At 50.5% G+C, this 15,092-nt stretch overlaps 1 protein-coding gene across 1 annotated transcript; it reads left to right on the plus strand.

Annotated features, from left to right (window-relative positions):
• Window positions 1-1,015: 1,015 nt before the first annotated feature.
• Window positions 1,016-10,190, plus strand: LOC111141856 (paired box 1). The gene is made up of 5 exons (XM_022494701.1): window positions 1,016-1,286; window positions 1,739-2,368; window positions 3,957-4,099; window positions 4,622-4,844; window positions 10,099-10,190. Exons 1-5 carry the CDS (start codon window positions 1,016-1,018, stop codon window positions 10,188-10,190), a joined length of 1,359 nt encoding a protein of 452 aa, XP_022350409.1.
• Window positions 10,191-15,092: the final 4,902 nt, after the last annotated feature.

Below are 15,092 nucleotides of genomic sequence, written 5' to 3' on the forward strand. Positions count from 1 at the left end.
GGAAGCTAGGGTGCTGGGTGAAAGATGAGGCTAGGTTGCCTGGGCAGGGAAGGATGTGGGGTTGTTGGCCTGGAAGAAAGGAACCGTCCTTTAGGCCTAGAGGGGAAGCTATGATGAGTGACGTCCTACAGGCCAGGCCACCAAGACAACCTTGTGGTCTAGAGAGAAGGATCCCTCTTCCTGGGGGCAGCAATTCACGATTACTTCCCGACTTGCATCCTGTGCCACCTATCAGAAATGAGTGGGGGTGGGTGGACCTGTCCGCAGAGAGACAGAATCTAGAATGTGCCTTTTTCACATCACTGATATCACACCACTATCCTAGTGGTGTGGGTGGCACTTAAATATTGTAAAGATTTCCCTGAGATCAGGTTTGGGGTGTCCTCCGGAAATGAGACACGGAGGAGTCTGCTCAACCGCAAATCGTTCTCCCCGAAAGGCACCCTGCAGTACGTTGCCCGGCGCTCAGGCACTGGCATCACTCTCCCCATGCCCTGCCAGGGGAGAGAGGTGGTAGAGGCAGCCATGCACTGAGGACCTTGTTATGATCAACTTTTACCCTCTGATATCTTAGCGGTAATGTAATGTTGGAAGTAGTAATACAACTAAACCCAAAACTAGTACTAGTACTAATAGTAGCACCAATAAATACTCATCAGTTTGGAACGACTACCTCATCATTCTCAAAAGTGGAGGTGTAACGGCTTTGAGGGGAGCCAAAAAGAGTGGAAGATCCCAGGTCCGGGTGGGGTTAGCACTTGTGTGTGTGTGTGTGTGTGTGTGTGTGTGTATGTGTAGGGGGGATGGGTTGCAAAGAAGGGCCGAGGGGGGAGGAGACCAGGAGGAGGGGGTAGAGTTTCAGGCCCGAGAGGGGGGCGCCGGGGTGCAGTGACGGGAACCAATGAGCTGCCAACTCGCGCGTCTCCGGCGTGACTGCCGAGATTGACGTGGAGGACACGTCAAATTGATCTCCGCACGCTGCAGCCTCCCGGTCAGACGAATTTCTCCTAATCGGATGAAGTTCACTCTAGGCCTTGGGTCGCGGGCGTGGAGAGTGTCCTGGGAGCGCCCGGCGGCGGCGGCCGGCCCGGGGGAGGGCGGCTGCGCGCTCGGCGGCGGCGCACGGCGCGTTTCCAGCCCGCGGCCCGACCGCCGCGGCTCTCGACTCGCGCGAGCCCTCCCTCTATGCCTCTCCCGCGGCGGCGGCGCCCGAGCTCTCCCGGACTGCGCCGGGCCCAGCCCCGGTCGCCTCGGCGCCAGGCAGCTGGCTGGCCCGCGCGCTATGGGTAAGGGGCGAGCGGCAAGCGGGGTGCGGGCGGGCAGACGAGGCGGGTTGGGTCCCGGCGCCTTCCTTCCCTCTCGCCTGCTCTCCCTGGGAGAGCAGGTCCCGGGTGCCAGACAAGTCGCGTTCTCCTCACGCCCCAAGCCATGGGAGGTTGGGGGTGGGGAAGCTTGCGTGTCGCAGGAGGGGATGTGCCACTTAGATGCGTCAAAAGTCCAGAAAGGGCAAGCAGGGCTGAAGCACGCGGCGTCCCCCTCCGCAGTGCCTACGCGGGCGCCCACTCCTGGAGCCCGGACCCGGTCGGTTTGCTCGCACTGCGAGATTCTGAGGACCCTCCCGCCCATCACCTTCCAAGGCGCGCCTGGTGCGGCCCCTCGCCTGGTGTGGCCACTCTTCTTGGCTAACCCGCCGGTTTTTTCTCTCCCTCCTATTTACTCTCGTCCGGCGCGTCCGCAGAGCAGACGTATGGCGAGGTGAACCAGCTGGGCGGCGTGTTTGTCAACGGCCGCCCCCTGCCCAACGCCATCCGCTTGCGCATCGTGGAGCTGGCGCAGCTGGGCATCCGACCCTGTGACATCAGCCGGCAGCTTCGCGTATCCCATGGCTGCGTGAGCAAGATCCTGGCGCGCTACAACGAGACAGGCTCCATTCTGCCCGGGGCCATCGGGGGCAGCAAACCCCGCGTCACTACCCCCAACGTGGTCAAGCACATCCGGGACTACAAGCAGGGCGACCCTGGCATTTTTGCCTGGGAGATCCGCGACCGGCTGCTGGCCGACGGCGTCTGCGACAAGTACAACGTGCCCTCTGTTAGTTCCATCAGCCGAATCCTGCGCAATAAGATTGGCAGCCTGGCACAGCCAGGGCCCTACGAGGCGAGCAAGCAGCCGCCGCCGCAGCCGGCGCTGCCCTACAACCATATCTACCAGTATCCCTATCCCAGCCCTGTGTCGCCTACGGGCGCCAAGATGGCCAGCCACCACGGGGTCCCGGGCACAGCAGGCCACGTCAGCATACCCCGTTCATGGCCCTCGGCACACTCGGTCAGCAACATCCTGGGCATTCGGACGTTTATGGAGCAAACAGGTCAGTCTCGGTGACCCTCTGTAGTGTTCCTGGAAGGGGCCGAATTGGAGATTGGAGGTGGGGGGGGGCGGGCATGCCATCCTCCTCTGACCGGTTTTGGCTTAAGGGAGGGTTCAGGGCTGGCCAGGGAGACTGAGGGTCTTGGGCCTTCTGTGGGAGTCCTTGGACATCTTGAACTTTTTATGACAAATATGGAAAATATTTCCCAAATGGAAGAGCAATCACCGACCACAAATTCGGAGGCCTGAAATTGCGCTTTTTCATTCTTGCAAAAAGTATGCAAAACCCTATCAACAGATCTTAGCCAAACAAACCACAGAGTCAATCCTGCGACCCTTTCTTACGATCCCGATCTTTTGGGTTCCCTCAACATTCCCAAAGGGTTCTGTTCCTCCCAGGCCCAAAGGCTCTTTTGAGTCAAAAGGCACAGGGGAGCTGTCTGGCTGGTCTTGTCGAATGGTCTGTACGTCCACCAGGCCCAGCAGCCCTGCAGCTCCTGGAGCTGGGATTTCCCTTGTCAGTGCCCCTGGGCTGCAGCCATCCTGGGGTGAAAAGTTGCAAGGATTTGCACTTTGCCTTCAATTTTAACCCAGCACACCCTCGTTCCTCTTTCTTGGCAGGGGTAGGAAGAGTGAAGGGGGAGGGTGGATGGTTTGGGAGCATTGATTCGGGGCTCAGAAAGAACTTATGCGGGCTGGGACCAAGTCCCCTGTCTCTTCACAGTGTCCCTTGCTCCCAAGAACGAGCCAGGGAATTGCATGCTCTTGGGTGAGCAGACTCAGGATGTGCCTAAGAAGCAAAACTCACCTTATCCCAAGACGGAGGAGGGCAAGCTTGAAGGAAACAGAATACTTAGTTCCTGTGGTAGTGGGGTGTTCCTCCAAGGCGGAAACCGGGCAGTTTTGTTTATCCGGGTGGCTCAAAAACCCTGGGCCACTTGCTGGGCCAGAGGTCCCCATGGTGCGATCAGTGAACAGTTGGCAGGGAGGTGATCTCATCGGGTCTTCACTCAAATCTCGAGTCTTCTCTCAGTTACCTGTGGACACATGTGCTCCAGGAGCAGACATTTGCCTGGGACACAGGCGGTTGTCTGGATTGTTGCCTCTTTTGGGAGACCTGGGATGTCTCTGGGGGCAGTTCTGCATAGCCTTCCAGATACATGTTGAAACTGAGAAACCTATGTAGTTCTCACAAGCCTTCTGGGGATTTGAACTTGGATATTTCAGGTCGCCGTTTCTGGACAGCGGAAATGTACCGTGGCTGAGTGTGCCCAGCCCCGGCCCCACAGAACGTCTACTGCCAGAAACTTACTGTTTCGCGGGAAGCGGGTCGAAGGCTGGGAGGAGCGCAGAGCAGGCCTTTCTTCCCTCTGCCCTGCTAGGAATGAAAGCGAAGCCCAGTTCCCCACTGCCCCTCTAACCCTGGTCGCTGAGTGTTTGAGTATCTCAGGTGTGCCTGAGGACCCTCCACCGCCTGCTCAAATAGCGTAGTGCTTATAGGCTTGTGTGGAAACGTCTGGGCCAGAGAACCGCGCGTGTGCCCAGCGCAGATTGAGATGCCCCTTCAAATCCATCCTGTGTCCCCGCAGGGGCCCTGGCTGGGAGCGAAGGTGCCACCTACTCCCCCAAGATGGAAGACTGGGCCAGCGTGAACCGCCCGGCCTTCCCGGCCACTCCAGCAGTGAATGGCCTTGAGAAGCCTGCCTTGGAGGCAGACATTAAATACACTCAGGTAACTGAGAGGCAGGGGAAGGAGGTGTCTTTAACTGAGGGAGTGGGAGGGTTGGCAGATGGGGGGAGAGAGAAAGAGAAGAGAAAACTCCCTGGGGCCAGGGAATGTGTTGGTGTGTCTGGCTGCCCAGCCAGCGAGCGTCCGAGCTGCTTATGTCTCCTTTTCTCAAGTGCACTAGTTTGGGGGAAGCTGGCTGTCCAGGGGATTGCCTTGCTTTTTGCCAAGATAATTCTATTAAAAAAAAAAAGGTGGAACCCGGAATACAGATGGGAGAGGACTCCCTTCTTCTAAATCCCAGTTGGTGAACACCATGATCCCCTTCACCTCTTATTATTATTTATAACAATTTGCGTGGAAATCACTTTGCCAGAGTCCTTGCGGGAAAAATGAGAGGCCAGGCCTCGGGTGGGGATAATGGAGGGGACTGCAGGGGGAAATGAGGATCCCCTAGCTCAGTAATTGCTCGTGTGGGACTGCCTGCTGCTGATGGTCTGTCTTCTCTGTCTTTCTCGATCCCTACAGTCCGCCTCCGGCCTCTCTGCGGTAGGCGGCTTCCTGCCGGCGTGCGCCTACCCGGCGTCCAACCAGCACGGCGTGTACAGCGCACCCGCCGGCGGCTACCTCGCCCCGGGCCCGCCGTGGCCGCCAGCGCAGGCGCCTCCTCTGGCTCCACCCGGGGCCGGCGTCACCGTGCACAGCGGGGAACTGGCCGCAGCGATGACCTTCAAGCATCCCAGCCGGGAAGGTGAGGGGCACGGACCGGGAGGGGGTTGGATGAATGGCTCTAAGGTTAGAAAGGGGGGGTTGCCAGGGAGGAGTGTAAGCGTGGGACTTGGTGAGAGAGTCAAAGAGAGGGAGAGAAAGAGGGGAGAGCTGGGATGCTGGAGTGGGTCCCAGGCATAAATACTTCCTAAGCCTGTAGCTTCTTGGAGCCGATTGATTCGTAACAGGTGAATGCCCCGTTCCTAGAAAGGCAGGCAGAGTTGAGAGAGTCTCCAGGACTGTCCCTCCTGACTTGTACAGAGAGAGAATTCAGAAGAGGGTCAGGTTGGTGAACAGGACTCCTAGGTTTGAACCTCGTTTTGTGTCCTTGACCAAGTTATTACTCCTTTCTGGGTCTCAGTTTCTCCATCTGCAGAAGGATTCAGAAGCACCATCCAGGCTCACCTTTCCGTGGCTTGTAGAGCTTTGCTTCTGTGGTGGACTACATTTGGATTCTTCTAGGCACTGCCTCTCTGTTTTGTTTCTCCCTTCCCGGCCCTGGTCTTTGATTCATTTTCTTAAACATACGATTTGGGAATGGAGAGAGCATTTCAATCATGTATCCCCAAGTCTAGACTGTTGAACTCTGTGTGATTTGGGGGTCCTTCTTTCTGTGGGAAATGTAGCTGGAAGTTCTCTTTCCTCTTCTCCCTCCATAAAAACACTCCCTGGTAAGTCCACTAACAGATTGGAGGTATTTAATTGATGGTCAGCAGTGTGAGGTGCATCTTCTTACATTGCCCTCTGCATTCTTTTTTTTTTTTTTTCTTACAACTTGAGAAAAGCTCACTTGCTCTTGAGTCTCATTTTCCTCATTGGTGATCAAGGGTTGGATTTGCTAATTTCAAACCTTCCTGCATTTAGGTTCTCCTCATCAGAAATTTGCAACCTCTGCAACCCTACAGACAAGGAAGGTGTCACCTGAGGGGGTCCCAGCCTTGGCTGTGAAGGAGACAGAGCATAAACTTTGAGGGCAGTGTGGGGCAGAGGGATGTTTTAGATTACAAAAGGGTCTTTACTACCTGATATTCCTCACACCTGCAAAGCCAGACCTAGGGGACAGGTGGCATTGGGTAATCAGGGTACAGAGTGGTGATTCCTTCTACGTGACAACCAGGCAAAAAACTTTATTTCCTTGTAGTTTCAGTAAGATACAATAGCATGATGAGAGAGTGTGTGAGAGAGAGAGGAGCCATTAAGATGCCATCAATAACAGTCAGGTGGAGGGAATTTTTTTTTTTTCGCTTTTCAGTTTTTCTAGAACATAAACATATTGGGGTATAAATTACAAAAACTGAGAATTAGCATTCCTTTAAGCTTTACATTTCAGGACAGATTGGGAGGGGTCTTTTTCATCTGTAGAAGTGCTTTTGCTCAGGGTCTCGGAGTGCTGGAGTGGGTCCCAGGCATATATCCTTCCTCGCGCTTTTGCCAGGGTCTTGTTCTTGGCCTCAAATCTAACAGCTTCCTTAAGAACGGAAGTTATCTGCTGAATTAGGAATAGAAATGGAATCTTCTCCATTACACAAATCAAATAATTTAACTAAGCAGGTTCATTTGAATTAGAAAAGTACATCCACAACTTGAAATGATCCACCCCCCACCGGGGTTGATCTCAGGGAGGAAGAAGACTTAAGAAAAGGGACTCATTATCTTCAGAATAACGCCATCATTTGCTAACAGTGCCACTTTGTCCTGAGGCATTTCAGACTCTACATTAGAAACAAATTATAACATGTAGGTAACAGTCCAAAGGGAAAACCACACAGTTCAGTATTCTAAACTAATTCTAGTGAATTGGGGCCAGTGGGGGTGGGGGTGGAATCCGTTGGTGGCTGATTTTCTTTAGAAGATACTTTCTTTCAGAAATACAGGCCCTCGGTGCTGGGTGGCTCAGTCGGTTAAGCATCAGCTTTTGGCTCAGGTCATGATCCCAGGATCCTGGGACTGAGTCCCAAATCAGGCTCCCTGCTCAGCAGGGAGCCTGCTACTCCCTCTACCCTTCCTGCTGCTCATGATCTCTCTCACTCTCTCTCTCAAATAAGTCAATAAAATCTTCAAAAAAAAAAAAAAAAGAAATACAGGGCCATTCGATGGCCCTTACATTCATGTCCCTTTTATCAGTATATTTGCTTCTTGTTATGAAACGCCCCACCCATTTTCAAAATCCACAGCAATAATTAGCTACCTTAGTTATTAAATTAATATCTTAATTTCCTGACCCTCACAGTTCTTTAAAGATCTAGGTAAATGATCATCGAATAAATTTCTCAAGCTGGCATGCAAATGTTAGTGTTTGAACAGAAACATAAAAATCATGGAGAATTACATGACTATTTGTATTCTCACTGGCAGAAAAGTTTACTTCAAAGACCCTCCCCTGCCCCTTCCCTGCTCCCCCCAAGCTTTGAGAAATTACAAAGTAACAAGTCTCACTGCCTTTAATTTTTCTAATCATTAAATTGTCTTCAACGAAACTTATCCCATAAGACAATTTGCTATCATTAATTGTTCACTTTTTAAGAATAGTGGGAATAGCATTTACTGAACTTTTTTCCGTAACAAAAATTTTCTTTCTTTCTTTCTTCCTTTTTTTTTTTTTGTTTTGAGATTTTATGGATTTATTTGGCAGAGAGACACAACAAGAAAGGAAACACAAGCAGGGAGAGTGGGAGAGGGGGAAGCAGGCTTCCTGCTGAGCAGGGAGCCCATCGTGGGGTTTGGTCCCAGAATTCCGGGATTAACAAGTTTGCCACCCAGGTACCCCAAGTAACAAAAGTTTTCTACTGAGAGCAGTTTAATATTATTCATGCTCAGTAGCAAGCAAATACTTTTGATTGTCTAGAGCATACACACACAACACATGTGCAATATTGTATCTATCTTCACAACCCTTTCAGTGCATCCTCCAAATCAGGTGCAAATGAACATTAACTCTTACCCCAACGGAAGCCAAATCCAATGTCAAATTATGCATCGCTATTTGTTAATTTTATCTTGGTGAAGGGTAGCGAGGCTGGGCTACCTATTTTATAGGCAACAAAGTATGATTTCAATTTTCCATCTGTGAAAGGAAACTAATTCTTGGGGCCTGAAAGAAAAGGAAAGTTCCACCTCATCTACATTTGTAAGGGACCTGATATTTTTGGAATCTCAGTACTCATTTATTTTCTTTTCGTAGCCAGGGCAGGACCATTTCCACACACTCCTTCCCAGCCTCTGGACAGGTGACAGACCCCACCAGAGGTTCCTGCAAGACAACGGGTATTTACAATTGACAGTGTTTTCAGAAACCATCAAAGCCTCCTGGTTCTAAAATCCCTCCCAGAGAGGTTTTGGAAAGACAGGTTTCGAATATCAAATCTAGAAGATACTGCATTTTCCTTAAAGAAAATATGTTTATACTTGTTAAACTCAACTCCTTCCTTCCTTCCTTCCACTTATCTCTGCTTAGGGTTAGTTTTTAAGGGATCGATCCTGAAAATGAAGTTTGCCAGAGAGCACTAGGTTATTGGCACTTGCCTGAGAGACCCACGGAAGCCAACCAAGTTTCATTTGACCTGCCTCTGAAGACCACTTCCCAGACTCCGTCTCTGTCCGACCCAACCGTGGTCCCAGTGGCCCTGCAACCGCAGTCCCAATATTTTGAAAACCCTTGTCATCATTCCTGTCCCCTAAGATTAAATGAACCGGCAGGGCGCCTAACGCGGCGGGCTCAAGCCTCCAAGACCCCCAAGACACAGCCACTCACGCAGCTCCGGTCCCTGCGGGTGGGAAAGGAGTGGAGGAAAGGTCCTATGGCGAGGGGCTGGTGTGGACATAACTAAAAACGCAGCAGCTGGAGTAGCCCCCGTAAAATGGGGTGGAATCCATCTCTGCCCCCTCCCCCCTCTTTATTTTCCTACTAGTTCATTTTCTCCCTCGTGTCGGAGGCAGCCGGCCCATAGCTGAGAAACCTCCTCTCCTCTGATGTTTTCTAAACAGGTCCTCACCTTGAAGCGAGTGTACAGGGTGGAAAGCAAGGGTCGGAAGACCTTGTTGGCTGAGCAGCCACAATGGTGTTTAGGAAAGAAAGCTGAGAGGTAGGGGAGAGCAGAGTGGTTACTCTGCCCTGGAAAGGTCTTTAGATCCTGGTGAAAACCTCTGCGAAACCAGATGTTCTTGAGCGCGTGCTTGTGTCCGTCTTCAAACAGGGATATCCGGCGCAGCTCCGCGCGGTCACTGCAAGTTGCGCCTGGAAGTGGTGCACCGGCAGCTGCAGGGGGAAAAAGTCCAGAATTATCCCGATTCCAAAATGAAGCGCTCTGACCTCCCCCTTTAAAGGATAACTTGCAGGGGAAAAGAAGAAAGCTGAAAATGGGCTCCTTTAGGTATAAACAACTTGAGCTTCCTGCAGGAGGAGCCGAACAGCCAGGGGCTGGGAAAGGAGAAATAGGTTGCGCAATCCTGGCGTCACTTTGCTGGTTTCCAGAGGCAAAACTCGGGCCCCTTCCCCAAACCCTAAGTAATAGAGCAACGTGCAGAATGCCGTCTGATCTGGCAAATTCACTGTCACTTAATCCGGAGGCCCATAAGTCCCAGGGAGTGCTTTGCCCGCAGTGGGGATAGCAGCTGGATTCCCGGGCCGCGGGGCAGAACGAAGTCGGCCACCCACTTAAAGTGCGGCCGCCTCCCGTGTCGAAGGGATCCAGGCCGACGCGGGTCCTCTATCGGGGTGGCTTTGGTGACCCGCTTCCCGCTGGGTTACCCCCTGTCCACCGTGAGCGTCCCAAGCCGCTCGGGGGACACTGGACCTGATACGCTGGCAGCTCCCCAAGCCCGAGCGCGCGGCTGCGGTCTGGGTGGCGGTGGGAGGAGGGGCGTGGTGGTGGGGGGGTCAGGGATCTGAGTACCTCCCCGGCCCCGCTGCTTTACGGACCCGTGCGCCCCTCACCTCCTTTATTGAGAGGGTGCGGGACAAAAGCAAGTACGCTCGGGCTGCGGTCAGGGAGCGTTTGCAACGCGACCAAGGCTGTGTTCGCTCGCGGCTTCCTTAAGGGGATCCGGAAGGATGGGCGCCATTGGGCGCGTGGGGTCCTTGGACTGCGCGGGTCCCTGCTTCCTTCTTCCAAACCCCTATAGTGTCAACCCCGGATCCTCGCGCTGTCACCCGTATTTGCCGACGTCCCAGGCCTCAGGGTCTCTCACTCTGAGCCGCGCCAGCCAGTGACCCGACGCCCCTATGCTTCCTCCCGCAGCGGCCGATCGGAAGCCGTCCAGCCCCAGCGGCAAGGCCCCGGATGGCCTGAGTAGTTTACACGGACTGCCCATCCCGGCTTCGACGTCCTAGGGGCAGCGCTTCCCGGACCCCAAGCCCGAGCCCCAAGCAAGAGGCGGACCGGCGGGCGGAGGGGGGCGTACAGCCGGCGTTGCAGTCTCGGTGGCGCGCGCGGGAGCCAGGACAAGCCGAGGAGGTGCCTGGAGCCAGCCCGCGGACGGGGCCCTCCCCGTCGGTCCCCAGGCCTCGCCTGGCTCACCGGCCCGGCGGCCACACTTCCTTCACCGGCCAGAGTTTTTAGGCTTTTCTGAATTTTGGCTTTAGACTGTTGCAACCTCGTCCCGATCCTTGCTCCGACGTGGCCTCCCTCGCCCGGCCAGCCTCAAGTGTCTTTTCCTACCTCTCCCAGGGTTGTTCAGCATCCTCCCTCTCTCTTCCCTTCCTCTCTCTGCTTTGCGTCCTTTCTGTCTTTGCTTCCTCCCTCCTTCCTATCCTACATTACTTTCCTTCTTCCTGTTCCCCTGCCTCCCTTTTGTCCTCTTAATTTCTCTCCCTGCAGTCTTCCGGCTTCCCTTTCTCCTTCCCATGTTGCAGCACCGTGCTTCCTTTCCTGGGGTCCTGCCCCCTTCTCTCTCTAACGTCTTTTACAGTAAATGACTCCGTTTCTCTTCATTCCTACTGTTTCCCTGACCTGTCTGACTTCCCAGGAGAGCCCCAGACTGGGCTTCACAACAGTCCTCGCTCTGCCGCTGGGACTCTTTAGTTTCCACCTCTTGGAGCCCTCCAGCCCTAACGGAGAGGTCTGGAACCTAGGAAATGGACAGAGAGGCCATGGCCTTTATATTATATTTTTTATATTAATGAACCCAAGCAAAACAGGGATGAACTACCCTGTTCTCTCTCTCTCCCCCAGGATATGATCTGATAATCTGTGTTCTCAGTGCCTAGTGGCTGAGCTTCTCTTTGCTTTCTCTGAGATGATGTCACCCCAAAGAAGACTGGGGTAGGAGTAGGGAGCATTGGGGTCATAGGTATTTTCTCTGCTTAGAGAACTGCCCGCCCTGGAGGTGCTCCTTCCCACCCCTCCATACCTAATAGGAGGGAATCTGACACAAGGTAAATGCATCAGCACTGTTTTTGGTTTTCAGGGGTCAGCACATTTGTTAATTTAAACCACAAACTGCTTCCGGGTACAAAGGTGCAATCTGGTTTCTGGTTTGCAAGGGGATGAGGGTCAGAAAGTGTCTTCTAGAGCTGGACACGAGAGCTGTTCACTGCTTCCGAGTTCAGGCATACTGGTGGCGGGACCCTGGACGTAAACTGCAATGTTTGTAGTCATAAAAATGTCACTGGTGAGAGTGTGACATCACCTGTTAAACGTGGCTGCCTTTGAATAAAGGAAAGCATGTGGAGAACACTTTGTAAGGGTGAGCAAGTCTGTGTCCACTTCGCAGTGTGGTGTAAGTCTGCCTCACTGACTCTAGCCCCTCAGTTTCCAGCGTGAACACTATTAAGATGAAATTATTTGATTGGTTTATTCACAAGCACTTGCAGCCCGGGTTGGGCAGGAGGTGGAGGAGAAGGTGAAGGAGGCATGCTTTCAGGGCTCTGTCCCAGGGCACTCCAGGGAAGAGACGTACTGTGCAGAAATCATACTAACAGGAGGCTGATTCTTAGAAGAACAAAGTGGGCAAAAGACAGGGAGCAACAGTGGGGACTTCCCAGAACATTTCTCACATTCTGAAAGCGAAAGAAAATTATGCCAGGCTGCCAAACCATCTAGGAATTTCTAACTACACAGGGGTCTTTGGCTAATTGTTTTGTTTTTCCTTTTCATGTTTGGCTTTTTCAAACTGACAGAAGGCATTTTTGAATTGAAGGTTTTTGCTTGTAAGTGGAGTGGCCTATTCAGACTAATGGAGGGAACCAGTGGGGGAAATTATTATATCTCATTGCAATCATACCCACTGAAGGTATTAATTATAAAATGATATCTGCTTTTTTTCATATAGAAACTTTTGTTTCCAGGTTTTCAAAGGATCTGGCCTTAAAAAAGTTCAATTTTATAGGTAGGAACATTGAGGACTAGCTATTTGGTTTCCTTTCTCTGAACCATACAGCTAACTGCAAATTGCAGGGTTTGGGCACAAAAACTACGTGGCACCATCTCATCAGAGAGCCAGGACTGGGGCTTGAACTTTGAGTCTGGGGTCCTTAATTTTCTGTGCCAGCATTTCCTACAGAGAAACTAGTCAAAAAGGTAATAGGAATAATGTATGAAAAGGAAGCATGTTTTCAAGTTATAAGTCCTCTCGGTCTGTCCTCATGTACTTAAATGAGCTTTACATGCTCATGATTTTCATGAGTCCTCGCTTGCTGCCCGGAGGGGACGGGTTTGCCTGGGCCAGGAAGAAGGCATCCCTCTGCTTTTTGAAGAAAGGAGAAGACTCTGTGGTTAGCCTGTCTCTGAGTTGCCATCATCCCTATTTCCCTGACATTTCCCACTTTTGTGTTTGTGCTCTGGGAGTTAAGGGTAAAAAAGCTGGGAAAAGCCACCCAGGAAGGATGGAAGACACCTACATTGTAAAAGCTACCTGCAAAGGGCGGCATGTTCTAAATCTGTCGCCGATGGTTCCCTGTGTCCTGTGGCTGGAGATGAACCTTTCAGAGTTCCTTGGCCTTGGGGTGAGCTTTCATGGGTCCTGAGCTGCATCCAGTCTGAGAGCTTACTGGAAGGCTTTGACATTGCATGTGGGATATGCAGGGATATCCCTTCTCCCTTGAGGTCTCAGGCCATGGGAAGTTCCAGGGAGCTTGGGTTAAATCCCCTCTCTGCTGTAGTGTGACTGAAGGAAGCTGTGACCTCTGAGCCTCCACAGTCTTGTCTATGAAATGTACCATCCAATGCAGTGACACCCATGGTGACCTGGCCTTGAGGAAAGCTGATACTGGTGTTGCTTCATCCCTCTGGAGATGATTTTGCTGTTAACAAAGGATAGGAAAGTCATTTTAACCGTTGATGGGGGACCCAGAATTTTAAATTTTTTTCTCAGAAGATCCCATCAGAATATTACAATTTTGGTGTCTGTGCTTATGGATCTGTGGAGATAGTGGGGACATAGGATAAAATTAGGTAATACCAGGCTAGGTAGAATAATTTAAGAAAAAAATCATTCCCAAAAGCAATTTCTTTTTCTTCTTGCCTTTTATTTTTTTAATTTAAGAATAATATTTCTTTTTAATTTAGAGAAGCACTAAAGAGGAAATAAAAAAGATGTAATCATTCAAGTAACCCTTTGCTTTTTTTTTTTTTAAAGAATGAAAGTAATATATGTACATTGTTAGAAAATTCTAGCAGTACAGGAACATTGAAAAGGAAAGTGAAAGTTTTTCCTGTCTTCTTCTCTGTCCTTAAAGGTGAACACTGTTACAGTCTTTTATGAATCTTTCCCAGAAAAAAAAAATGCAGGCAGCAGAATCTGTTTCTGTATGTGTGCTATTTAACAGTGTACACCAAGGATCTGTACTGTATACACAGAGACAGGGTCTGGAGATCTGATCTTTGCATACCAACAGCTTCAGTTCCACTGTATTCACTTTATTCTTCTGAAAGGATGCATATCAACAGAGTTTATTGAAAACAGAGTATTTGTAAAGGGGGCCAGCTTTGAGCTTTAAATGAATAAAGGCAGGATTTTGTTGCATTCATTTTTGGAGGAAGTGCTTCAAGTGGATTGTAATAACTTCTCTGGGAAAGGTGGCTGCTTTTCGGCAAGGAGGGAAGGAAGCAAACCAAAGGGAAGGAGACATAGAGACAAGAGACACCGAGTTTTGTCCTTCTTAAAGATATTCTGATTGTTTTCCAGATCACCGAAGGGATTCAAAGCTCTGAGGGGCTGGCAAATGCAATTTTCCTTTCCTTTGAAAGGAATCTGTTTCTCTAGGTCAGGAAAGAGAGACAGAGGCAAAAGGGGTGGGGAAAAAATATTGGATAGGAGCAAAATGTAAATATCCAATCCTGGCACAACCTTGCTTCTTACCTGTCCCAATTCACGTGGAATCCCCGTGGAATTAGCTTCCTGACAGATGAACCTCACTTGTAGACAACTGTGTTTCCCCATTTGCTTGTTTCTTGACTCCTGTTAAAGAGGATGGGATTTATTTAATTGAATGGTGGTTTGGGTTAAAGCACTCTGTTAAAGCACTCTAGCTAGAATTACATTGGCCTCAGTTTCTTTTCAAAAGAAACTCTACCTGCTCCATGTTATGCTGGATAATATGAATTTAGAATCTTGCGAAAATGTGCCTGAGGAGCTCAGTTGAAAGGACTGTGCATCCAGACAGGCTACATAATGAGAAACACTTGATTCTCTTCTTTTAATAGGCAGGAATTATGCGCAAAATGGTATTTGGTCTTCACCTTGACCTTGCTGTCTGAACTACAGCTTCATTCACTGAAGAAATGTTCCATGGTCGAGATAGTTCTAGCCAAACGATCGGATTTCCACTTAGAAAAAACAAAACAAAAGTTCTGTTTTTGGATTCTTCTTTGCTTTTTCTTTTTTAAGGCCAGAGCAAGGAGGAATCACAGTGCCTCTTTTTCAAGGCATTACAACAAGAACCACACATTTAGTCAGAATCCAAGTCGGGAATTCTAAACACTTGGAACAATTATACTCAATTTAGGAAAGTCTCTTCTTTGGAGTTGAAACTGGTTGAAACCCCTGTTTCACTCTAAAGAGCTCTTCTCCAGGAGAAGCAGTCTGTGATCTTGGTTGGAACACACATCTGTTTCTGGGCTGGCCAAATCCAAAAGTGGAATCCCAATTACAGTTTTCATGGCTGATGGAATTTCAGCTGCACTACAGTTGAACCACCTGGGCTGCCTCCACTGTCTTTTTTCTTCTTAAGGTTGAAATAAGCTGATCGAGTGTTCATTCAGCTCTTAAATTACATTTCCATCCTGTACCATTT

This window comes from Enhydra lutris, unplaced genomic scaffold, assembly GCF_002288905.1.
Source record: "Enhydra lutris kenyoni isolate GAN:26980312 unplaced genomic scaffold, ASM228890v2 scaffoldscaffold6, whole genome shotgun sequence".
NCBI lineage: Eukaryota > Metazoa > Chordata > Mammalia > Carnivora > Mustelidae > Enhydra > Enhydra lutris.

What these genes read in the sequence shown, in the direction of transcription:
- LOC111141856 (XM_022494701.1), top strand. Translation starts at nt 1,016, where the DNA reads ATGAAGTTCACTCTAGGCCTTGGGTCGCGGGCGTGGAGAGTGTCCTGG. An exon ending in GACGTTTATGGAGCAAACAG is followed by an intron (nt 2,369 to 3,956) that starts GTCAGTCTCGGT and finishes GTGTCCCCGCAG; the next exon opens with GGGCCCTGGCTGGGAGCGAA. An exon ending in CAGACATTAAATACACTCAG is followed by an intron (nt 4,100 to 4,621) that starts GTAACTGAGAGG and finishes CGATCCCTACAG; the next exon opens with TCCGCCTCCGGCCTCTCTGC.